The sequence below is a fragment of the Aedes aegypti genome, chromosome 2, assembly GCF_002204515.2.
Source record: "Aedes aegypti strain LVP_AGWG chromosome 2, AaegL5.0 Primary Assembly, whole genome shotgun sequence".
NCBI classification, from domain to species: domain Eukaryota; kingdom Metazoa; phylum Arthropoda; class Insecta; order Diptera; family Culicidae; genus Aedes; species Aedes aegypti.
Window position 1 is genome coordinate 33,888,763 of NC_035108.1, and position 25,850 is coordinate 33,914,612.

Consider the following 25,850-nt stretch of genomic DNA (forward strand, 5'->3'; position numbering starts at 1 on the left):
CCTAAATTTTGAGGAAGTCTCGAAGATTTCTTTGCTAAGATAATTGATGAACAATAAATAATAAAATACCTGGATAAAATCCTGCAGAATTTTCTGCAGGCATCCCTTGTAGAACATTGACCAGAGTTACTAAAGAAACTAGTATGGAAATTTTCGGAATAATTAGCGAAGTATTTGCTAGTGTGGAACCTCAAATGAAATTTTGTAGAATCCATGGAATTTTCATTTGGAAAATTACTCGAGAAATGTTTGGAAGAACTGCATCAGGAGTAGTAATTCGTGGATTAAATGTTGGAGAATCTTCAACACAAATTTGTAGAAGAACCTGAGGTGAAACAGTTTGGAATCAACTTTTAAGATTGCACTAAAACTTCAAAGGCACAAATCTCGCGAAGAAAGCATCTAACAACAGGGGGACGGACCTGGTGTAGTGGTTAGAACACACGCCTCTCACGCCGAGGACCTGGGATCGAATCCCATCCCCGAGATAGTCACTAAAAATTTTAGTGACGACTTCCTTCGGAAGGGAAGTAAAGCCGTTGGTCCCGAGATGAACTAGCCTAGGGCTAAAAATCTCGTTAATAAAGATAGAAAAAAAAAAATCTAACAGCAGTGTACTTTTTGTTTTGGCTTTGTGCACTAGCAGAAAGCTTAAAATAAGAAGATCAGAAACGTTTGTCATCTAATTCTTCAGATTAGTGCCTTTGGAAACGTGAAACAAGTCGGCCATTGTGGCGGCCATCTTTGGATTCCGAGAAGTTTCACCTTAATGATGAATCACTGGGCTCAATAAATTAAGGAATTCCTAAAAGAGTTATTGATTCTCAGTAATTAACCCTGGAAACGTTTTGGAGCAATTCTTTTGCGTTGCGCTACGTTGCGTTGTAACGGAGTATTTCGTAGATTGCATACTGAAAACTGTCATGTAACATGACTCATGTTATTTACTTTACCACTCTTATTACAATTATTTATGTATGAAGAACTATTTCGAATGAAATAGCTGTTCAATCCGATGATCAATGGAGATGAAAAGACATGACAATTTCCATTGTTATCCATTCCATTCCATCTTCTCCGCTACGAGGAAAGGGTAGGATAATGATGATATGACACCTACTCAAAGAGAGGCCAGTGACTCACCGACGTTTGGAGTTTTGGAGCAACTCCTGAGATAGACCGTAAATGAGTTCACGAAAGAATTCACATGAAAATGGCTGGAGGAAGAACTGATAAATCGGCGTAGGAACTTTGGATCAAACCATTTGGGAACTTTGGAGACCGTCTTCATATTAAACATACAATTTTCAGGGACTTGCATTAAAATGAGACCCTCCACTTACCTTCGAAATAATCGGCACAAAGATCGACTCGTACGATTCGTCGTCCATTCCGTCCCGCAACGGAATATTCACGGCGTAGTATTTTCCCCTGCCAGCTCCAATATCCCGCAGATCGCCCGTTCCCGGGAAGTACTCTCCGTACTTGTGGAAGCTCACCGTCATCACCCGATCCGTCGTGTAGAAGGCCTCCTCCACACCGTCCCCATGGTGCACATCGATATCGATGTACAGCACCCGTTGATGGTACTTCAGCAGTTCCAAAATGCCCAGCACGATGTCGTTCACGTAGCAGAATCCGGACGCTTCCGACTTCTTCGCGTGATGCAAACCTCCGCCCCAGTTGATGCAGATTTCCGACGCCTGCTTGTTCAGCTTGACGGCAGCGGCCACCGATCCACCGGCCGACAGCTGACAGAACTCGTACAACCCGTCGAACACCGGACAATCCTCACCGACGTTAACTGGAAAGGTAGATTGATAATTATTAATTATTGGAAGGTCGAGTTTAAGAAAGGTGACCTACATCTCTGCATCTGCTTGTTGTACTCGGACATGTTGTCGGGACGGATCGACCGCAGGAAGCGGATATAGTCATCCGAATGGAATTTGGTCATCTCGTCGGCAGTGGCTTTGTGAGGCCTCTGAAATCGGATCGAGAAGGAAATGTTTCAATAGTCGAATTCGTTAGAACCGAGATCTAATCCGTAACTTACATAGATCTCCATCTTTCGATAGAGGCCATAGTTGAGCAGCAGGTTGTGTGTCATCCGTATACGGTGGGGCTTCATCGGATGTCCCTGGCCATAGTAGTAGTTGCCGATGTCACCTGATAAACAGAGAAAAACGACCAATCAATTAGAGCTAATGTCATAGGCATGAATAGGCATTAGACCGAGGGGAAGGGGTTCACGACTTTCGATCGCCGCGCGAATTTTTTTTAACGCAAGTAGTCACGCGTTGCACTTTGTACAACACCCTTGGTTTTTCATGTTCAACATAAAGTACCTCGCGATCTCAATTTAAAATAGAAAAACCATCTTCGAATAAGTTGTTTAGGAGATCAAGGGCTGACATGCGGTTGTCATTCAGATACGGGATTCGGAGCTATCATTGTTCGAACTAGCTGTTATAAAAAATTTGCCACCAGGCGGCGCTAGTGAACATTAAATTTTTGTTTTGCGGATATTCCAGGATCCTGACCACTTGGAAAGATGGCGACTTCGTCAGAGTTGTTCAGTAAATCAATGATTATGATTGTTTAAGCCTTGACGTTCAAGATTAGGTAAAATAATAATAACCCTTGAGCTACTGAACAACTTTGTCGAAGACGCCATTTTTATAAGTGGCCAGGCTCCTGAGATATCTGCATAACAAAAGTAGAAGTTGCCTGCCCACTAGTGCTACCTAGCAGTCAAATTCCGAATTAAATAAGGTACCGTGAAGGCCCCATACTCTGCGCACTTAAGGCTTTTCAAATTTCAAACAGCTGTAATTAATTGAAAACAAAACACAATACTCTGAAATTTTGGGAGCAAATACTTATTGATCTTGTGTATAAGGAAAAAATATAAAAGCTTTACTAAGTAATGATTTTTATTGCATTTTTTTAATTTTTCTCAAAGGTGTCCGTGTTCCTAACTCTGCGCACTCAGTTTTGCAATGCTCCTTATTCTGCGCACTTAGGTTCCTAACTCTGCGCACTCGATAAATTCTTTATAACAGTTGAAGTATTTTACTAAAAGCATCACTAGCATTTAAACTCTGAATTAATCTTCATTTTCTTGCTTTATACGGCTTTACGTCCACAGTGGAGCGTGGAATGTCTCTAACATAGATGTTTACTAAGTGAAGTAAATTTTATCTATAATTCAATCCATGATAATTACTGTTACTGAATGCCATTAAGTGCAACTCTCAAAATAATCGAAATCATCATATTGTTTCCAAAACATGTAATTAACTTAGTTTTCTAAAATCTAAACCAACATACAAAAAGGGTACAAACTACGTCTTTTTTGCGTTCACCCTTGGCGTGTAGAGGAAAATTAGCTTTGACTGTTTATGTATTTTCACTAGAAAATATAAAAACCAAATTTTCTTTGGTTCGGTTCGGATCCGGGTTTGGTATTGATTAAATAATTGTCTCGGATTCGGGTCGGATCCGGGTTTGAAGAAAATAAATAAGAACCTGGTTCTGGTTTGTTATATGTGAAACCCGAGCATTTCTACTCAATACGAAGAATAGTTTGAGCGAAAGGGTATATCCATTCTAAATGTATTGTTTATCACTCAATCGAGAAGTATCGCCACTCTGTATAAGCGTAACGTAATTAATAAACGATTCCTATTACAGATCAATAACAGTACTTTATTTGAGTTTCTATACAGCAAATATGATTAAACCTCGATGTTTCATTACTCGATATTGACTCATGAAACTACACAAAAAATCAAAATTATTTTATTGCATGGTTAGGGAGCATTCAAAAATTACGCCAATCGTTCAGGGGAGGAGGAGTCTACGAAAATGTGACAATGCATGCAATAGGCACTGTAAACATCGCGACAGAGGATTGTGGAGACGGAGTGTAGAAATCCTTAAAATATGATGGACGTCATTTTTTAATCTTCCCTTACTATGATGATCCCCTCAAACATTTTTCCAAAGTATTTCTATTCCATATCTCGATGGTGTCGAAAAGTCGATGGTTCCCTACAATATCGACCTCTGGAGGGTTGATTGTATGTTGAAAATAACGTTTTTTAACTGCTGCGCATAGTAAGGAACATAGTTGAAAAATGGTTCCTTACTATGCGCACTTAAGAAGAATACGAAAATGAAGAGAAAATAAGTTGCACTATACCAGTGATGATTGCTCGATAAATAAACTAGTGCCTACGTACTAAAAATCTGAAATATTTTCTCTTTAATTTGCTTCAAATGACTTAAGTGATGATGTACTCCCTTAGCATTTTTGCTAACGGGCAGTCAATTTGGACGTTTTTCAACATTTTTAAAGCTATTTTATTTTTTATTAAAGTAATAAACGTAAATTTGTCAAGAAAATTCTTCGCGTACGTTATTATTACTATTGTAGCAATATATGAACAAACAAATTTAAACAAAAAATTAAGTATTTTACCAGATTTTGGTGGATTTTGGTAAAAGTGCGCAAAGTTAGGAGCTGCGCAGAGTTAGGGGCCCTCACGGTATCAGGTATTTGTTGATTTTACCGCATTATAAAGGGCCATACTGTAAATTATTGAGGAATACATTTTGGTTTGGTGTCCATATATTACTGTGTGCGTTTGAAATGCAAATATCAAATGCGGGAACACCAAACGCGGTAAGATTTTTCACAAGAAATGCGATGTCAAAGATGGATTTTTCTTGCTAGGGTGGCGGTGACTTATATAATCGTTGCTAAGTGTCCTTTGATTGTTTTGTGTTACCGCATTGGGAGATCGTTTAGTCATAATTTGAAGCTCAAATGCAAACAGCAATATATCTAAACGGCCTACTTTCCTGCACTGAAGTATGCAGTGCGGAAATAGTCATTACGCAACTGAAATCAGTGATGTAATGATTCATTACGCAACTGTTTTGAGTTGCGTAATGAATTATAACACAACAATTTTTCAAAAATTGTAGAATAATAATGAATGCATTCCGATATACAGTCAACTCTCCCTTACTCGATATTGAAGGAACCATCGAGTTAAGGAGGTATCGAGTTACAGAACACTAATCCAATGCAACTGCGCTGCGAGCCAAGGAACCATCGAGTTAGCCTTGATAACCAACTTTTACTATGGTTCTCTAACTCGACATTGAGATACGGAATATCGAGTAAGGGAGATTTAACTGTAATTTCTGATACCCTTAATTGATCCTCTACGAAATTGCAAAAAATGCCTCGTAGGATAAATTTACGACTCGTGCTGTAAAAATCATCATTCTACAACTTTAGCTCACGGTTTCGCGCGTGTTTTCGTCACTGGAGATTTTTTTTTTGTTTTTTTCCTGTTTGGATTATCTTGATGGGTAGTGCTTCGTGAAGCCCAAGCAGGACAGTTTTTACAATCAGAAATGGAATAGTGAAAATTGAAAAACGAAAAAGTGATTTGTTTGATTTGTGTCCTCAGTACTGTTGGTTTTTGGCTGCCCAAGTTCACCAAACCATCCGGAAGTGACAGGCAGCACATAAATTTAGAGAATCAGTCCGGTGAGTTTGTTCCAGTATGATACTTTTTCTTTTGTGAGCCTTCCGAATCGTTTTTGTCCGCGTCGTGGAACTTCTGATCGTTTCTTGAACGGAAGATGTTATTTTCGGAGTTTAATAATTATGTTCAGATTGCGATTCTGTCCGGGCGGGTGTTACGCAACTAACAATCGGTTGTGGATGCTTTTTAACCGTTCGATGACCCTGGAGGGATCGATTCTGCTTTTCGTATAATTTTGAGCAGAAAAACCAACTGTGTTATCCTAGGGTGTTTAGTTCGAACGCGCTTCCTTTCGTTTTTCGATTATCTAAAAATACAGTACCACCCAGTACAGTTTTTCAATGGGCATAGTACAGTTTTTCAATAGGCGTGATTTTTTTTACGCGTATCGTTATTTTATACAATCCGATGACCCTGGAGGGATCGGTTTTGCTTTTTACTGGTTATTGAGCAAAAATATTACTGCACAATCGACAAGCCTTTCGCGAAATACTATTTATACTATACATAAGCTATTGTTTTCTCTTTTGATTGCCGGCATTCAAAAGATTAATTTGAAAACGCTCAAACAACAAATATTTATGGTCTATCGCCAGCTTTCTAGGCGAATCCTGACAATATACCTTCCCCAACCTCCAACTCCGTAGCACTTATGAGGGTGTCGCTGAGTCGGTGGCCTCTCATTAAGTAAGTGCTACATCAACATTTCCTTCCCCTATCCCAAGTTACGGTAAAGATGAGCGTGGCCGGGAATAGCGATATTCATGCTTTTAGTATTTGTTTATGAGTACGACGAACTCCACACACAGCCCTGTCACCTCTGTCGGCTATCGCAACAGCAGCTCGAACGATAGCAATATTATCATCTACATCGTATGCATGCAGCCAACACCACCAACAACTCAACGGTCAACGGTGGCTATGTGATCGACGCTCCGCTATCTACCTTCTCTCCAATATACGACCGAGTTCACTCAGCATGATCATCATCATCGTCATCAAGGGCTTCAACTTCCACTAGAGTGATAAGGAGAGTGCGATAAGCCCGATAAGAGCGATGAGAGTTACTCCTGAGTTACGACATCCGAGGATAGAGGAACCGAACGGTCGGGAGCGATGACCAGTTCAGATTTACCAGGCAACCGGGCAGCATGGGCGGTAGTCCCACGGTCATTTTAACGTGTGTAGTTTTAATTGTGTACTGTTAATTAGTCGTAAGCCGAAATTGAATAGAACTAAGTTTAATAAACCGCGTTTTGCATGTAAATAAAATGTAGTGTCTGGAACCTGAAGGTCGCGAGTTGGTAGTTAATTAGTGGTCGAAGAAAACACCTACTTTTGAAGACTATACAGTGCATGTGAAAATCTCCATTGGAACCAATTTTCCGTCGATGTTGGGGGCTGGAAACAACCAATGTCCACTGCTAAAGTTACAACACAAGGGTAATTGGACCTCCCCCTTCATTCTGGTCCTTCGAACCGGATGCGGGCCAACCAGACCCTGGACTAAACGGAAGCTTCGATACTGGATCGTGGCTAGAATCGGCGAAAGGATCGCCATCACTATCACCATTGTGGATGCCATCTATTCGGGGAACAATCAGTGGCTTTGTTCCATTCAGGACCCTTGCGCGCCTTAGGACGTAGCGTCGCTTCTCTGGACCGCCATCGCTGCTAATTCTTTCGGGCTTGGCTTGGACTTCAGCCAAAAGGAGTTTTGTGCAGGTTAGTGAACCCTTGCTATTATATGTCCAGCCAAGCTAGGAAATTACTCTCCACTAACACCTGGTTTTTCTGTGCGATTTGGCTTGCTCTTCCATGGTTCGCCGAGGATACGACCGAGTTCTTCAATCAACCCAAATCCACCGGTTTGGCAGTGCATCCGTTTGCTTGTGGGAAAATTTGAACGCTTGGAGCTTGGACTGCTTATCCGTGCGAAGGCATCAGAGGTCATCGACCGGCTATCTAGCTGGTGAATCAGAGGTCATCGACCGGCTATTCTGCTAGTGAATCAGAGGTCACCGACCGGCTATCCAGCTGGTGAATACATCGGCCGGCATTGAGGCTAGTCTACGCTATCGGGTCAACGACCAGCAACCCAAGCCAGTGAGAAGGATAGTTTGCGACGTTTGGCAGGATTTCAGCGTAGAGAGGCAGCATCACCATACTTTTTCCAAGGTAAATTTAGAATAAGTGTACTGCCGAAGCAAAGCAAATGGAAATACACCATTGTAATTTGGATCGAAACCTCTTCGTCTTACCTCTCTAATCGCTGAGCCCTGCTTGCCCGTTTGGGCTCCTCCGTCTTGATTTGGATTCGTGGAGCGGAAGTGGATTTGGTCGTATGCTTGTTCCGCTGGGAATTTGATCGTTTGGTGCAGTAATTGTTTCATGTGGTGAGTTGCCGCAGTATATGCCTGGCCGAAGCCATCCCCTTTGGATACTACACCATATTTTCTCCTCTTCATTCATCCCCTTACTCGAGTAATTGCTGTGGTTCGACGATTTGGGTACAAGGCTGCCTGTGTAGTTCATCATTTAGAATTGGAGCATCGCTTTCAGTTTGATCGGGTAAATTTATGCAGTATATGCCTAGCGAAGCTAGGCCTACACTCTGTCTACTACACCGCACCTTTCCTCTTTGATCCACTTCGTTACTGCTGAGTTTTCGTCGATTGGAATTTGGATGCGTGACGTCACACTGCTGCGGCTGGCTTTTCAAGAATTGGAGTGCTACTACTCGTTTTTCCGGGTAAATTAAGAAAGTATATGCCTGGCGAAGCTAGGCCTTAGCAGTATACTACACCGCATCTCTCTTTTCTGCTGTATTGCATTGACGACGACAACATGGTTTTACCTGGTGGAGCATCGGCAACCAAGGCGCCGACTATGAGGGCGTTGACGGCGAGGCTGAAGGAAATCCATCTGTCCTTCAACGACATTCACCGCTTCACTCAGAAGTTTTCTGAAGCCACCAGCATAACAGAGGTGGAAATACGGATGGCCAAGCTGGATGAACTCTGGGAAAGCTACAGTGCAACCATGGTGGAAATCTTCGCTCACGAAGACTATAATCCAGAGAAAACGTCACTGGAAAAGGAACGTGTAGAATTCAGCGACCAGTATTATGAGGTAAAAACCTTCCTTATGGACAAGGTCAAGGAGGTTCATCAGCCCTTAATTTTGGAGCAAACCAGCCGAGCTGGTGATGGGTCAGCATCGAACACCAGCGATCACGTTCGTCTTCCGCAGATCAAACTGCAGACATTCAACGGGGACATTGACGACTGGCTGAGCTTTCGTGATCTTTTCACTTCACTTATCCATTGGAAGGTGGATCTACCGGAGGTGGAGAAATTTCATTATTTGAAGGGCTGCCTTCAAGGAGAACCCAAGGCTCTAATCGATCCTCTCCCAATCACGAAAGCCAACTATCAGGTGGCATGGGACTCCCTGTTGAAACGCTATAATAATAGCAAGCAGCTGAGGAAGCGGCAGGTGCAGGCTATCTTCAAGCTACCAACTCTATCCAAGGAATCTGGAGCTGATCTACACATTCTAGTGGAAGGCTTCGAACGCATCGTGCAGACTCTCGATCAGGTCGTGCAACAGAACGAGTACAAGGATCTGTTATTTGTTAACATCCTCACAGCACGATTGGATCCGGTCACGCGAAGGGGGTGGGAGGAAGTGTCATCTTCGAAGGAGCAGGACACTCTCGAGGATTTATTCGAATTTTTGCGACGTCGAATCCAGGTTTTGGACAGTCTTCCACCCAAATCCACCGACACTAGGGGAGTCGGTCAGTTGCAGCAGCAAACGAAGTCAAGGAGTCAACTCATGAAGGCTAGCTACAGCTCAACCCAATCTAACCAAGCATCTAGAGGACGCTGCGTGGTCTGCTCTTCGGACCATCTTCTCTACCAGTGTAGCGAATTCCAACAAATGTCAGTTTCGGATAGGGATGGTCTCTTGAAATCCCATGGACTTTGTCGGAACTGTTTCCGGGTGGGACACCAAGCCAAGGATTGCCATTCAAAATATTTTTGTCGGAACTGTAAAGGGCGTCACCATACTCTAGTCTGTTTTAAGCGAGATAAGGAAAGAGAAATCAAGGTTGCGGCCGTTGCTGGGGGCAACAAGCCGTCCAATTCCAAGGACCAACAGGAACCATCCAACACTCAAGTGGCTAATGTGGCAGCCACGGAAACTGCAGTGTCCGCTGCAGCTCACCAACATCCAACTCAGGTTCTTCTGGCGACAGCAGTTGTGATGATCGAGGACGACGTAGGCAATCGTCATCCTGCTCGTGCAATGCTGGATTCCGGATCCGAGAGTAATTTTATTACGGAACGACTGAGTCAACGGTTACAAGTCCATCGAGATCGGGTAGACATTTCGGTGGCAGGAATTGGCCAGGTGGCCACCAAGGTTCGACAAAGGCTCAGAGCGGTTCTTCGGTCACGAGTTTCGGACTTTTCTCGTGAGTTAGGCTTCCTAGTCCTTCCAAAGGTTACAGTGAACCTCCCAACGACCACCATCAAAACGGATACTTGGACACTCCCAAGTGGGATTCAACTGGCGGATCCCACATTTTTCGAATCGAGCGCGGTGGATCTCGTACTCGGTATCGAGTGTTTTTTCGATTTTTTCGAAACCGGAAATAGGATTTCCCTGGGGGAGCAACTCCCAGCTTTAACCGAATCCGTATTTGGTTGGATCATCAGTGGTGGTATCTCGGTTCCAGCTCGTTCTCTTCAGATCAGCTGCAACGGTTCTACGTTGGATAATTTGGATAGCTTGATCACTCGATTTTGGTCCTGTGAGGAGGTGGAATCAGGCAAGGCTTACTCACCGGAAGAGGCACGCTGCGAGAAGTGGTTCTCCAGTACAGTTCAACGGGAGACTAGCGGTCGATACACGGTCGCTTTACCAAAGGTGGAAGACGCTGTGTCAAGATTGGGTGAATCGAAGGACATAGCATTCCGGCGTCTTCTAGGAACCGAAAGGAGATTGGCTCGGGATCCATCGCTCCGAGAACAGTACGTTGGTTTCATTTCATTTTCATTTTTCATTTTCATTTTGCAGCGTTTGGTGGGGCAATGAGAGCGCAAGTCAGTCCAAAGCCGGGGTAAGGGATAGGTAATGGCCGTAATAGTCTATGCGGACCACTTGAACACCATCGGAAAGGATAAGAAGGGTTGGGGTAGGGTATAGGGAATGGAGAAGACTTGACACAGTAATGCGATTAATGCTGCAAAATGTAAATGTGCTGAAAGCAATTTAATTTGAGTTTTGAAGTTTGATTTGACTTATTAAAATTCCAAATAGATCGGCCATTGTACAAGTAAGAAAGAATATGCTGATCGCTTTCTAGAAATTTTATAAACAACAAAATAATAACAATATGAGAGTGATGCTAAGGGCTGCTGATGGCACAATGCGACGCTTTAGGAGATTTTGATACTGAATGAACATTACTATACAGAGCGCAATTTAATCGATGGTGATAACTTTACAAACTTTATCTGTTTTTACACTGATTGACGATGCTGATTTATATAAAAATATTTAAAAAATATTTGATATTAGTTCATTTGTTTGTGTGATCTAGGTGTTAATAATGGAAAAATTTTACATACCCTTGATGAAATACTTCCCTGACCAGAAATATTATATTTTGAGCGCCCTTTTCGAAGCTATTCTATCCAGGTATCCATGTACTGCTTTCAATCCTGAAATTATTCTTATTGTGCTCATGCATTATATTAGTGATGCTCATAATCATGCAACAGATAAGAAGGAGAGAAAAAGAGAATATAGGAACAGTGATTAGTAATGAGTTAATTATGTAGTTTTGTTAGAATTATAAACAATTAAACAGCAGTAATGAATAACTTATAAAATTACTTTGCAGCATAGCTGAGCCTTTCGGAACGTAAGACCGATGTATAAAAATAATTTGTTTCGAAATTGTCCGCGTGGTCTTCTAGTGCCCCTATTAGATCAGAATCAGTCATAGACATACATATCGAATGCTCGCCATGACCCTATGACCAACATTTGTATATGTATAGACTTAGCTGATGTGGCTTTTCTAATAGGTAATTCTTTCACTCATTGATTGTCTTCAAAACCTTGTCAAGTATAGAAAATTGATTTTATTTCATTTATTACTACATTAAAGCTACATTGTACTTATTAAGTATTAGGTATTATTTTATGTTTTTATCACTACTGATATTATCAAGGCCAGAATTCCCAGTGAGTGAAGAATTTTATAGTACTAGAACACCATAGAAGATCGCTTAACATTACCTAATCATGGAACGGCTTTTTGCTCTATTATTTTAGGTAGATGCTATTGATCTCCCTTTGCTCCTATCCGCAACCCGGTGCACGCGCCCTGTTGGTTTTCGAAAACCTCGTAGAAGATTACAAACCGTCAATGGCATTCCCAATTACTACCCCACATTGCACATTCAAGGGTCTGATTGTGCTCCTAACCCACCCTCAGTCTGTAATCTTCTCGCCAGTTTGAAATTATATTTTCCCGAAGTGAAAGTAATTTTGATGAGTGATAGCGTAGTGCAGCCCAACTGCATAGTACAGTAGTTTAACCAGAATCTTTAGGTCAGAAGATAAAATCTAAATTTTGTAATAAAAAGGTTGCCATTGCTTTGAAATTTACCCAACATCTAATCAAAACTACTAACAGCGATCAATTATCAAAATTCATCGCTCCCTGGAAAATATAATCCCAAGCCCAGGGAGAACAGTACGTTGGTTTCATGGCAGAATATCTTGAACTCGGTCATATGGAAATGGTAGACGAGACAAGGAGTATTTCAACCAAGCAGTGTTACCTACCACACCATCCTGTGGTGAAGGAGGCTTCAACCACCACCAAAGTTCGGGTAGTCTTCGATGCTTCCTGTAAAACGGCAACAGGAGTATCGCTCAACGATGTACTACTGGTAGGGCCGGTAGTACAAGAGGATCTTCGGTCCATAATCCTCCGCAGTCGGACCAAACAAATAATGTTGGTGTCGGATGTCGAAAAAATGTTTCGCCAAATCATCGTTCGCCCGGAAGACCGCCCACTTCAGTGTATTCTCTGGCGAAATTCACCATCGGAAGACGTTCGTTTGTATGAGTTAAACACGGTGACGTACGGGACGAAGCCAGCGCCCTTTTTGGCCACTAGAACACTTCAACAGCTGGCTCTGGATGAAGAAGGGCGATTTCCGCTCGCGGCCCGAGCGGCTATGGAAGACACCTATATGGATGACGTCATTACGGGAGCGAATGATGTACAAACTGCTACGGAGTTGCAGATGCAGTTGAATACGATGTTATCAGGAGGAGGATTTCAACTACGGAAATGGGCGTCGAACTGCCCTACTGTTCTAGCAGGGATTCCCCAGGAAAACTTGGCAATTCGAACTCCCGATGGCATCAATTTGGATCCAAATCCTTCGGTGAAAACTTTAGGGTTGACCTGGTTTCCTTCCACAGACACTCTAGGATTTCAGTTTACCATTCCCTCCCTGGACGTTGACGAAATCCTCACTAAACGGACCATTTTGTCAGTGATCGCAACTTTATTCGATCCATTAGGCCTTCTGGGAGCTGTTATTACTACGGCGAAAATATTTATGCAACAGTTGTGGACCATACGTGATGAAAATGGGAAATCACTCGACTGGGATCAGTCTCTACCTTTAACGGTGGGTGAGGCGTGGAGGAAATTTCACGAACTGTTACCGCTGCTCAATCAACCTCGTATCGAACGATGCGTGATCATCCCGAAAGCAGTTTCAATCGAAATCCACTGTTTTTCCGACGCCTCGGAGAAAGCTTATGGAGCCTGTCTCTATATCCGTAGCACAGATGCATCCGGAAGGATCAGGGTTCAACTACTTTCCTCTAAGTCAAAGGTTGCTCCACTAAAATGCAAAACTATACCTCGTTTAGAACTGTGCGGAGCAGTTCTGGGAGTACAATTATTCGAAAAGGTTCGTGAATCAATAAGAATAACAGCAACCAGCTACTTTTGGACGGACTCTACATGTGTTCTGCGTTGGATAGAAGCTCTTCCGACCACCTGGACGACGTTTGTCGCCAATCGTATTGCCAAAATCCAAACTATCACCGAAGGGTGTCGGTGGAGTCATGTTCCTGGAACACAAAACCCGGCAGATCTGATATCACGTGGTATAACTCCCCAAGACATCCTGGAAAATCGTTTTTGGTGGCAGGGACCTGCATGGTTGCAGGATGACCCAGACCAATGGCCCAAATCACCGGAGATATCATCAATAAGGGAGGTTGACGATGAAAAACGACGAACAGTCATCGCAGGAACGGTTTCCACAGTCGCCGAGTTCAATAACATGTATTTCCAAAAATTTTCATCATATTCCGATCTCGTTCGTCGCACCGCGTATTGGTTGCGTCTGATGAAACTGCTCCGATTACCATCTACGCAAAGAAGTGACCATGGTTTTCTGACTACGTCCGAGCTACGGGAGGCAGAGAACACACTGATTCGTCTGGTACAAAAGGAAGTCTTCGTCGAGGAATTAAAGGCACTCTCAAGGGCCGAGCCAGTCTCAAAAGGATCACGACTACGTTGGTACAACCCGTTCATCACAAAGGATCAGCTGCTCAAACTAGGTGGTCGGCTGAAGCACTCCCTAGAGCCAGAAGAAGCGAAACATCCCGTAGTACTTCCCGCTCGACATCCGTTTACTCGATTATTACTTCAGCACTACCACGAACGTTTGCTTCATGCGGGGCCACAGTTAATGTTGAGTGTAGTAAGACTTCGTTTTTGGCCGCTAGGAGGGAGGAGTGTTGTCCGCAATACTATAAACAAGTGCCAAAAATGCTTTCGTTCCAAGCCATTGCCGATCCAGCAATTTATGGGAGATTTGCCAGCTGCTCGAGTTGTGGTATCTCGTCCATTTTCAAACACTGGTGTAGACTACTTTGGCCCCGTTTATCTTCGCCCTGTTCCACGTCGAGGAGTAGTGAAGGCCTACGTGGCTATTTTCGTTTGCCTATGTACCAAGGCGGTTCATTTGGAACTCGTGTCAGACCTATCCACTGACCGCTTTCTACAGGCACTTCGTCGGTTTGTAGCACGGAGAGGTCGTTGTTCAAATATTTACTCCGACAACGGTACAAATTTTGTCGGTGCACGCAACAAACTACAAGATCTCCTGCAGCTGCTAAGGAATCGCGACCATAACGATGCTATAGCGAAGGAGTGTGCCAAGGACGGCATTCAATGGCACTTTATCCCACCGAGCGCTCCCCATTTTGGAGGCCTATGGGAAGCAGCCGTACGTTCATCTAAACATCACCTGCTGCGAGTATTGGGTGAGACACCGGTATCACCAGAGGATTTCAGTACGCTGCTAACCCAGGTTGAAGCTTGTCTCAATTCTCGCCCCCTTACGCCTCTGTCCGACGACCCCAACGACCTTGAACCATTGACACCCGCACACTTCCTAATCGGCTCATCCCTTCAATCAATCGCCGAACCAGATTTGAGAGAACTTCCAGTTAACCGTCTGGACGCCCTGCAACTTACTCAAAGGAGGTTGCAAGATTTCTGGAAGAGATGGCGCAGAGAATATCTCTGCCAATTGCAAGCTAGAACCAAGCGATGGCAGCCTGCGGTTCAGGTTGAAGTAGGCAAGCTTGTGGTCATCAAGGACGACAATCAACCCCCGATGAAATGGAGAATGGGATGCATCTCTGAAGTTCACCCGGGTAAAGATGATATTGTCAGAGTAGTGACATTGAAAACTGCCAATGGATTCTTGACCAGACCGGTCGAAAAGATCTGCATCCTGCCGCTTCCAGAAGATGAGAGTGTGAAGCCAGCTGAAAAAGCCAATCCATCTCAGTAGCCACCCTTCCTTTCCCACCATCCCATCCTGTCGAAGAGGATCTGCTTTCTATTTTCAGAAATTAGGAATTTCAGGGTGGGTGAGGGTGTTTATGAGTACGACGAATTCCACACACAGCCCTGTCACCTCTGTCGGCTATCGCAACAGCAGCTCGAACGATAGCAATATTATCATCTACATCGTATGCATGCAGCCAACACCACCAACAACTCAACGGTCAACGGTGGCTATGTGATCGACGCTCCGCTATCTACCTTCTCTCCAATATACGACCGAGTTCACTCAGCATGATCATCATCATCGTCATCAAGGGCTTCAACTTCCACTAGAGTGATAAGGAGAGTGCGATAAGCCCGATAAGAGCGATGAGAGTTACTCCTGAGTTACGACATCCTGAGTTACGACATCCGAGGATAGAGGAACCGAACGGTCGGGAGCGATGACCAGTTCAGATTTACCAGGCAACCGGGCAGCATGGGCGGTAGTCCCACGGTCATTTTAACGTGTTTTTTTTTTTTTTTTTTTTTTTTTTTTTTTTTTTTTTTTTTTTTTTTTTTTTTTTTCTTCTAAGCAATGGGGGGATAATCTGCTCAACAGACGCCGTGTGGGGTTAGGGACCATTTACTACATGCAAGCAGTAAACAGGACTGCACCCCCGACCCACTAAACCATTTCCATTGCCGCCAAACCCTTCGTCTCTCCGGGACCACCAAGAAGGCATTGCTTCGAAGAGGGGCTATTGCACATCGCATCCTCCAGGTTAGCTGCGTAGCCATGCAGCAACGAACATCGATGACACGCTTAGGGGGGTCCACCAAGGTAGCATGCTGGCGCTTTGCCAGCTTCCCAAGTGGTCCTCACCTCCCGTTGTCCGCTGAAAGCGGGCAGGGTCGACCACTACGCCCGCGCCCAGCTGCACCGCAGGTATCAAGAACTGATACTGCGGGCTTCGCAATTTGACCTACTGAAGGCTCAGGCCCTATCAGCTAGCATCAGCTGGGATTGCTGACGAAGGGGCCTCCTGCCCCGAACAACCAGAGGCTCGTATCCACCCAGTAGGCCGGCGCCACGACAGCAGCGCTACCAGGATGTTCTCCCCGCGGCCACTTAATCGCTGTAAGGGTCGATTTCGACCGTAGGGCACCGGTATGACCTACGTGGCCGACTGCGAACCCTTGGACCACCTGTTGTTTAGCGTCTGCACTAGCCACTCCTCGAGTCCACTCGCCACCTCCTTTGCAGTTCCGAGACGATGTGGGTGATAGCCGATGAAACGGCATTCCAGCCAAACTCGTCTTCACACATCCTCTGGACCAAATTGTCCGGAGTCGTGTCCCGACCGCATGTGGCTAACATGCGGTCACGCATTGTGCGGAAACGCGGGCACACGAACAAAACGTGTTCCGCCGTTTCCTCTAAACCTGCACAAACTGGACATTCGGGAGAACCCGCATGACCGAAACGGTGTAGATACTGTCTAAAGCAACCATGGCCCGAAAGGACCTGTGTCAGGTGGAATGTTAGTTCCCCATGGCGCCTATTGACCCAGATATCTAACCTCGGAATCAACCTGTGAGTCCACACTCCCTTGGTGGAACTGTCCCACGCACGCTGCCATTTGACCATGGAGGCCAGTCTGGCAGTCCTGCGTATGCCTCTTGTGCCGCGCATTTCGAAGCACTCTATGTCTTCCATGATAAGGATACCAATAGGCACCATACCGGTGATGACGCAGAGTGCATCGTGTGACACGGTACGGTACGCGCTCGCAACCCTCAGGCACATTAGCCTATAAGTACTCTCTAGCTTGCTACGGTAGCTCTTGGTACTTAAGGCCGTGCCCCAAGCCGGGCCACCATACCTCAGTATGGACGAGGCGACACTGGCCAGAAGCTTTCGCTTGCTGGCGTACACCGCAGAGCTATTGGACATCATCCGGGACAGTGCCACAATAGCTGTGGAGGCTCTCTTGCAGGCATAATCGACGTGGCTACCGAAGGTAAGCTTATCGTCGATCATCACCCCCAAGTGTTTGACGGAGCGCTTCGAAGTGATCGTGCAGTCGCCTACACTGATCACCGCTTGCTGCACCGACTTTCGGTTGTTGACAACAACCGCCTCAGTTTTGTGGTGAGCCAATTCCAGTTTCCTGGAGCTCATCCACTCCTCCACAATTGCGATCGAGTGGGCTGCAGTCAATTCCACTTCTTCGATCGATTCACCGTAGACCTCCAGCGTAATATCGTCGGCAAAGCCAACGATGACCACACCCGCCGGGAATTTTAATCTCAACACCTCGTCGTACATGACATTCCATAACACCGGGCCCAGGATGGAACCTTGCGGGACTCCTGAGGTTATGTGAAAGCACTTCCGACCCACCTCTGTGTCATAGACTAATACCCGATTCTGGAAGTAACTTCCGAGAATCTTGTACAGGTACTCGGGTATCCCCAGACGCAGGAGCGCATCGGCAATAGCCGCCCAACTGGCACTATTAAATGCGTTCCTTACATCCAGAGTCACTACTGCGCAGTAGCGAATCCCCCTCCTCTTACGCTGGAGTGCTATCTCAGCGGTTTTCTTAACCGTCAGAATAGCGTCTACGGTGGACTTCCCTTTCCGGAAGCCGAACTGGTTGCTTGAGAGACCATTTACACTCTCAGTGTACCTCAACAGTCTGTTGAGGATGATCTTCTCGAGCACCTTCCCCGCCGTGTCAATCAAGCATATTGGTCTATACGCCGACGGGTCACCAGGTGGTTTCCCCGCCTTTGGCAATAGTACCAGGCTCTGCCTCTTCCACGCATCTGGAAATACTCCCTCGTCCAGGCATATCTGCATAGCAGATCTGAACATACCGGGAGCCTCCAAGATTGCGACTTTGAGGGCCAGGTTTGGAACTCCGTCCGGACCTGGTGCCTTCCCCATGCTTAGGGATTTTGCAATCCCTACAAGTTCCTCATCGGTTACTCTATCCTCATCGCCAGCCCCAATCCCCGGCTGTCCTACAAAAGGAGGCCATGGGCTAGGGTTGTGGCGCGGAAAGAGCCCCTCGATGATCCCCTCCAGCATCTGTGGAGATTGCTCCGTAGGAGCAATTGCACCTCTTGTCTTCGCCATAACGATCCTGTAGGCATCACCCCACGGGTTCACGTTGGCACTCTGACAGAGTCTCTCAAAGCAGGCCTTTTTGCTTGCCCTTATCTCGGACTTCAGCGCGACTTTGGCAGCGGTGAACACCGCCCGTCGTTCTTCACGCTCCTGCTCGGTACGTGCTCGCTGCATCCGCCTCCTGGCCCGTAGGCAGGCACGGCGCAGGTTCGCAATTGCTTGAGTCCACCAGTACGTCGGTGGTCTCCCATTTCTAGGGTGGACTTTCCTAGGCATGGTCGCATCGCACGCACGCGAAAGCACCGCTACCAGTTCGTCCCCGCTTAGGCCGAGTAGGTTACGCTCACGACGGAGCGCCTCCCTAAGTACTTCGTCATTGAAGTACGATGTCTTCCACCTACGAGGGCTTGGCCGTGACCTAGCCGCTTCCTCTACGCGCTGCCTGCTGTTGTTGTAGTCGATACTGTAGCGAACCGCCAGGTGGTCGCTGTGAGTGTAGGCATTGTCTACCCTCCAGTTCGAACTACTCGTTAGGCCAGGACTACAAAAAGTAACGTCGATAATCGACTCCGCTCCGTTTCGGCTGAAGGTACTTTTGGTACCAACATTAGCCAGATCGACATCTAGCACGGCCAGTGCCTCTAGCAGGATTTGACCTCGCTGGTTCGTGATGCGGCTTCCCCATTCCACGGCCCAGGCATTGAAGTCACCCGCTATTACTACTGGCCTTCGCCCTGTCAACACGGTCGTCATGCAGTCCAGCATCTGCGTGAACCGCTCGGTCGACCAACTCGGAGGCGCATAGCAGCTACAAAAGAGGACCCCGTTTACCTTGGCGATCACGAAGCCCTCGTAGGTAGTAGACACCAACTCCTGGACGGGGTATTTACCCGTCGTCCATATCGCCGCCATTTTTCCGGATCCATCCACGACCCAGTTGCCGTTGCCGGCGGGTACTCGGTATGGGTCCGATATGATGGCGATGTCCGTCCCCCACTCAGCAACTGCCTGGTACAGCAGTTGCTGAGCTGCGTCACAGTGGTTCAGGTTCAGCTGCGTTACCTGCACTGTGACTTTTCGTTAATGGCTCGTTTGAAGGTCGGGCACCTTGAGCCTCCCGTTGGATGATTGTTGTTCACGGACTTGCCGGAACAAATCAAGCACTTGGGAGGGTTCTTGCAGCCTAGTGCCTTATGACCTTCCTCACCACAACGCCTACACAACTTGGTCCTATCAGGGCCTTTACAGCCCCAGGACTTGTGTCCTGGTTCCCTACACCTAAAGCAGATCACCGGTTGCTCATGTATGTTCAGTGAGCATACTGACCAACCAACCTTGATCTTGCCTACCTTAGCGGACTTATTTGCGTCCGCCACAGGTAGGTGTACTAAGGCCACCTGAGTACCTGCCGGACCTTTCCGTAGCTGAACGGCAGCGGTGGGCACCTGAATCTCGCACTGTTGCCGCAGTGCTGTGACGAGCTCTTCTGCGTTGGTGATCTCGTCAAGGTTCATCACCTTCAGAGTCACTGACTGCGTCAGAGCCCTCACTTCGACACCCTCGCCAAGGACCTCTTCCGCCAAACTTTTGTAGGCGGCGCCCTTGCGCTCCTTGTCGCGCTTAAGCTCGAGAATCATTTCACCTGTACGAGTGCGTCTGACACTGCGTACGTCGGCTCCAAGATCTGCGAGCTTCGCGTCACTGCGCATCGCCTTCAGGACTTCCGAGTACTTGGACTCTTCCGTCTTGATGATGATCGCATCACCCTTTTCGCGCTTGGCACCTACCCTCCTACTTTTCTTAGGCCTGGTATCCCTGCGCTCCTGAACTTCCTGCTTCTCCTTCTTCTTCTTTCTCACTACGGTTGTCCAGGGGGCGTCCCCCCCCTGATCCGCCCTAACCTGTGGTGATTGAGGACCTCTCAAAGGTCGCAACCCCCTGTTCCCATCACTCCGTGAGGGGCCAGCCTTTTCGGGTCCACCCTTCTCGGCTTTCCGGGACGCCTGGCTGGGGTCCGATTTTCCGGCACTTCTGCCGGTTTTCGGGGTTAATATCCGCCTGGCCTTGCGAGCGCCGCCGGGTAGCTCCTCCCCTGACGGCTGCCTCGCGCGCTTCTGCGATTGCTTGTTGTAAGCATTCGCTTCCGCACTTTTGGGGCTACCCGCGAAGACGAAGGGCTCCGTCTGGGTAGACTTCGGCACCTTCAATTTCACGGGTTCTGCCGCAGCCACAGTCGCCATGGGTTCAGCATGGTTCTGCTTGGCCGCGAACATCGACTTACGAAGTCTGAACAGGGCCTGCTTGAGGTCCTTGCTGATGTTAGACTTCGAGGACGTTAGATGTTAGACTTCATTTTAACGTGTGTAGTTTTAATTGTGTACTGTTAATTAGTCGTAAGCCGAAATTGAATAGAACTAAGTTTAATAAACCGCGTTTTGCATGTAAATAAAATGTAGTGTCTGGAACCTGAAGGTCGCGAGTTGGTAGTTAATTAGTGGTCGAAGAAAACACCTACTTTTGAAGACTATACAGTGCATGTGAAAATCTCCATTGGAACCAATTTTCCGTCGATGTTGGGGGCTGGAAACAACCAATGTCCACTGCTAAAGTTACAACACAAGGGTAATTGGACCTCCCCCTTCAGTATTCTTGTTTATGATTTTAACAAGGTACACTCCCCTGCCTTGTTCTTGAAAGTAGTCAGGATGAGATTATTAAAAAGAAACATGAATGTTGCTAGTATCCAATCTACGAAGTATACCGTAACTACGCTAACGCTAACGCTAACGTGCTGTAAAAATCATCATTCTACAACTTGTTCAGTAAACTACTATTACAAAATGATAGAGTATAAATCACAACTGTTATACAAAGTACAACAGTACGACAGGAACGTAAAGCTAACTGTATTTTTCAATGTGGGCATACGACTTTTAAGGGGACACGGGAGACCGTGTTATTTTCCATATCTTTCGTCTCACTCTAACAATAATCATCAACACTTTGTGGAAGCAAATCTCGAGTTTTAGTGAACCGATGAAGCTGAAAATTTATCGGGTTGTGCACTACATATATAGAATCATAGTGATACATTTTCGCATCGATATATGGAGTGGTTCTTGAGATTTGCTTCTTGAAATGGATAGGGTGATTATGATGACATCCCGTGCGGCCTTAAGGGGTCAAACCCAGGCTTCTGGCACCACAATACTACCCCATGGGAAAAAAACGAGCCACCATCTCTGGTTCCTACTGTGAAATGGTTCCCCATGACAGTTCAATGTTAGTAAACAAATAGTCGTTTCGGGACAAACAATCTAGAATGGCGAAACAAATTTCATGAGGGAAATGTGTTTAATACTACTTTATGCTGTTTTAAATAAACACACAGTTGCAAACGCTCAATATATTTGATTCTGAACGAAAACAATTTTTACACTGAGCCTCGAAAAAAGTTCAACAAAATGTAAAATTATCATTGATACGATTTGGCCAAAGTGAGTAATTACTATTGAATTTGATGCTCACTTCAAAAACATGGCTACTTAGCAGTGGGCTGGTCAAACCCAGTTCAGGGGTGATCAGGCCCCTCTTATTAACGCCAATGGCTAATTTATATTTGAAAATAAAAATGAATACAAATTAAAAAGCGCGCGCAGCTCGCTTAATGACATAGAGACACATAGGTAGTCGTACATTTATACGCAGGTAAAGCGTCTCAGTTGGCTTACGGCGCAAGAGGAAGGGAAGTGATAAAACACAGAAAGAGAAACGCCGATACAAAGCGGAATTCGCACCACGGAACAAAATCGCTATTTTAGAGGCACTGTCTCCTAGCCCACACTTGGCGGCTTTCGACAGTGAAGCAAAATCATTCTCACGTTTAGGTTTAGTTTTGGGAGGTGTAGTTGGGTGGTGGTGAGATCTTCTCTTTGGGAGGTGAATCACCGCTCAAAAGAGTTCCCTTCAATGGGTTAGTGTTTTGAGCCGGTAGCATATATATGCTACACCGAAACCATCTAATAATCAATTACAGGGCTTGCATAAACTAAGTTTCTGAAACATAGATATTTACTATGTCTGATAAGAGACAAAAAGAGCCAAACGGAATCAGGAGATAAAAGTTTTCATGAGAATTCATCAGATAATCCGATCAGGCATGATTTTCTTGGGACAATGCGACAAGTTGTACTGCTCGTGTTACTGTATGTATTTTATTCATGATTTTCTTCAAGAAAATTATCAGAAGTTAAGTTAAAACAGCTTGTAATCCAACTTCCAAGATTACACTAAAACTTCAAGAGCACTAATCTCACGAAGGAAGCATCCAACAGAAGTATACTTATTATTTTGGCTTCGTGCACTAGGAGAAAAAAAATCGATACTCCGGATAATCGAGTCCGACCTGTATACAAATTGATATTTTTGTACAAAATTTAAAAATTAATTTCATTTAAAAATGTGCCCACTTAAATAAAAATTCAGTGAAACTAGCAACACTGCCTCTGTAGAGGTAGCTCAACACCAGTCAATCGCCAACATTTTTCTCTCCCGCTCGACAAGGCAACCGTACTTTTTGCGTCGCTCATCTTCTCACCCGGCATACTTTTCCCACTCACCTCACCTCACCCAGCGAACGAAGCTTCAAAGCCTTCTCGTACAAACATCGTGTTGATTGTACGGTAGCCATCTTAAAAAGTTTCCGCTAGGGACAGTGCCTTTAAATTTTCAAAACGATTTTATACAGGTACCGGAATTTAATTATGGTTAATTTCTATCAGGAAATACTTTTGTCCGCCTACAGAAGCCGAAGTAAATGAAGTTTATTCAATTCTTGCACTTTTCCCTACCAAAAGCCGCAATTGAAATTTTGAATACTCATGCCCATTCCCGTTGCTCTAATCTCCCCCATTCTTGTACTCACTGTCGTAATAATAGCAAACGCGTTTCTTGCTATGAGACTGCATTTTGATTCCTCTTGCTTTTTCCTAGGGAACACAATCGGTGTAAACACTTCCTAGACGGCTTCCACCAAAATAATGCACTTTTTGTTTATGCTTTTTTTCTGGCCCTACAACTGCAACACAAATCGCGGCTTGTTTGCTCGCCTCCGATCTTCTCACTGACGGGCGACGATGACGACTGATGCGGAGAGAGCGACTTTGGTACGACCTGCGGTGGGTGGTCGGTTGACGGGCGCACGGTGAAAATATTTTGCCTACGTAGTGGTGGTGTGAGTGCCGCACAGTGAACAAAATTCATCTTTCTTAATGCAAAAGCTATCAAAATTGAATCAATGCTTATTTTGGGTGTTCATCTAAATTTTGCCTTCAAGACTAAACAGCGTGAAGAATACAAAAGAATTTATGATTGCTGTGAGAAACTTCACGACTACTGCATGACTTTTTCTAAACGTGCGGTGGCAAACAGCTCTCAAGGCAGCGTCCATTTATTACGTAACGCTAAATTTGGAAATTTTCGACCCCCTCCCCCCCCCCGTCCGTAACGCTTTTTGTATGAAAAAATTCAAAATTTTATATGAGCCGTAACGCTTGAGGCTACTCCCCCCCTCCCCCTAGAGCGTTACGTAATTTGTGGACGCCCCCCAATTGGTTCACTCCATGAGGCGAACCACTCGCGAGAGTCAAATGCTAGGGAGGATTCAAAGATTACGTTAATCCTTTTTTCTGCCCCATTTTTTGCGATTTTTGAACTCGAAAATATTATAATAGGGTGACTTGTTGTATTTTCGGCAGCTTTGGCTCATCGTCATGGCTGGTTTTCTAAAACCGATTGGGCTCGAACACTCTAGCTTATTAGTGAAATTTATAGCCGAAATTTCAGATGATTTGACCAACAAAATACCCCTTGTGACGAAGTGAAAAAAAATGCTTGAAATTAAGTTCCCCTTCAACATAGGCGTAAATAGTCATCAGACTTGAAGAATAAATACATCTCTAATAAAACCTTCATAAATAACATCTAAGATCAAAAAGCACTGAATTTTTTACTTGGGCGTTTAGTTTTCCCTATCTTTTATCTCATTCTATCACTGCCCATAAAAGCATAACTGTCCCATATGGATTTTCGAACCAACACCTTTTTTCGTCGCAACATTCATATTTTAATATATTCTCAACTATGCATATGAAAATTAACACACTTTGTTTGAAAATCTTGTGGAAAAATATGAAGTTGGTGCAGTCCCATATTGAAAAATAAAGGCATAACAGTCTCTATATGAACTTTTCGCTCAAATAGCAACTGCAAAACGTGAATTATGTTCAAGTTTATATTTTTGCTGATCAATATAAGCAAAATGAGTTATCTGTGCGATTGTGTTAAATGAATATTGCATGTAGAAATGCTCTAGAAAATTATGAACATTTGTATGAGAAGAAAAAACTCAAACTTTGAGCGCTATTTTCTCAATGCCTACTAATTCAATATGGGACAGTTATGCCTTTATGGGCAGATCAATTGTCATCAAAACTTTGCAAAAGAAAATCGCGAGTTTTAGTAAACCGAAAAAAGCTGAAATTTTGATAGGTTGTACACTACTTATATAAAATTACAGTGATACATCTTCACATCGATATATGGAGTGGTACGGGGACTTATTTCTTCGAAAAGATAAGGTGATCCCAAAGAATTCCCGTGCGCGTTAACCATACAAAATTCTTCGTTTCTCTTATATGGCAAAATACAGTACTTTTCTGAACCATCAAAAAATAACTTTTGAGCACCGACAATATTATGAACTCTTATGTTTAACACATGAAATTTGAATTCTGTGGCAAATTAGGCAAATAAATTGCCATACAAGCTGGCAAACTTGCATGCAAGTTGGCTGATATAGTCATTTTGCGCATTTTCAACAGGGAATATCTTAAAAACTAGACGTGCTATGATATTTTTGAAAACGGCAATGGATTCAGCAACCCTTAATTAAGTAAGAAGTGGTATTTTGATACTTGAGACAAAACCGTGTTCCGCAGTGTTATAGTACCGTAATTTCGGGTGAAATTGATCACTTTTCAAGGTTTTTTTTGTCTGATTTCTATAATGTTGACAATGCCAAGCAACTGAATGCAGGAAAACAAGTATGAAGGTGAGCCTCATTGACTCAAGTAACGAAATTTTCTAGCAAATGTAATTTTAGTGCTAAAAAATATGTCTAAAATAAAAAATCGGGAGATCTCATTTCGGGGTGAAATTGATCACCTATCAATGCCATTATTGTTAG

General features: G+C 44.7%; 1 protein-coding gene across 1 annotated transcript in view; it reads right to left on the reverse strand.

Moving 5' to 3' along the window:
- The window catches only part of LOC5565108 (histone deacetylase Rpd3), a 39,311-nt gene extending 15,536 nt beyond the window's left edge, over positions 1-23,775 (reverse strand). The window contains exons 1-4 of the mRNA XM_021840478.1: positions 23,529-23,775; positions 2,057-2,169; positions 1,867-1,984; positions 1,344-1,804 (exon numbers count right to left, since the gene is read on the reverse strand). Of these exons, the coding sequence (XP_021696170.1) occupies positions 1,344-1,804; positions 1,867-1,984; positions 2,057-2,169; positions 23,529-23,571 (735 nt within the window). The 5' untranslated portion in view covers positions 23,572-23,775. The remainder of the gene's footprint in view (positions 1-1,343; positions 1,805-1,866; positions 1,985-2,056; positions 2,170-23,528) is intronic.
- Positions 23,776-25,850: the final 2,075 nt, after the last annotated feature.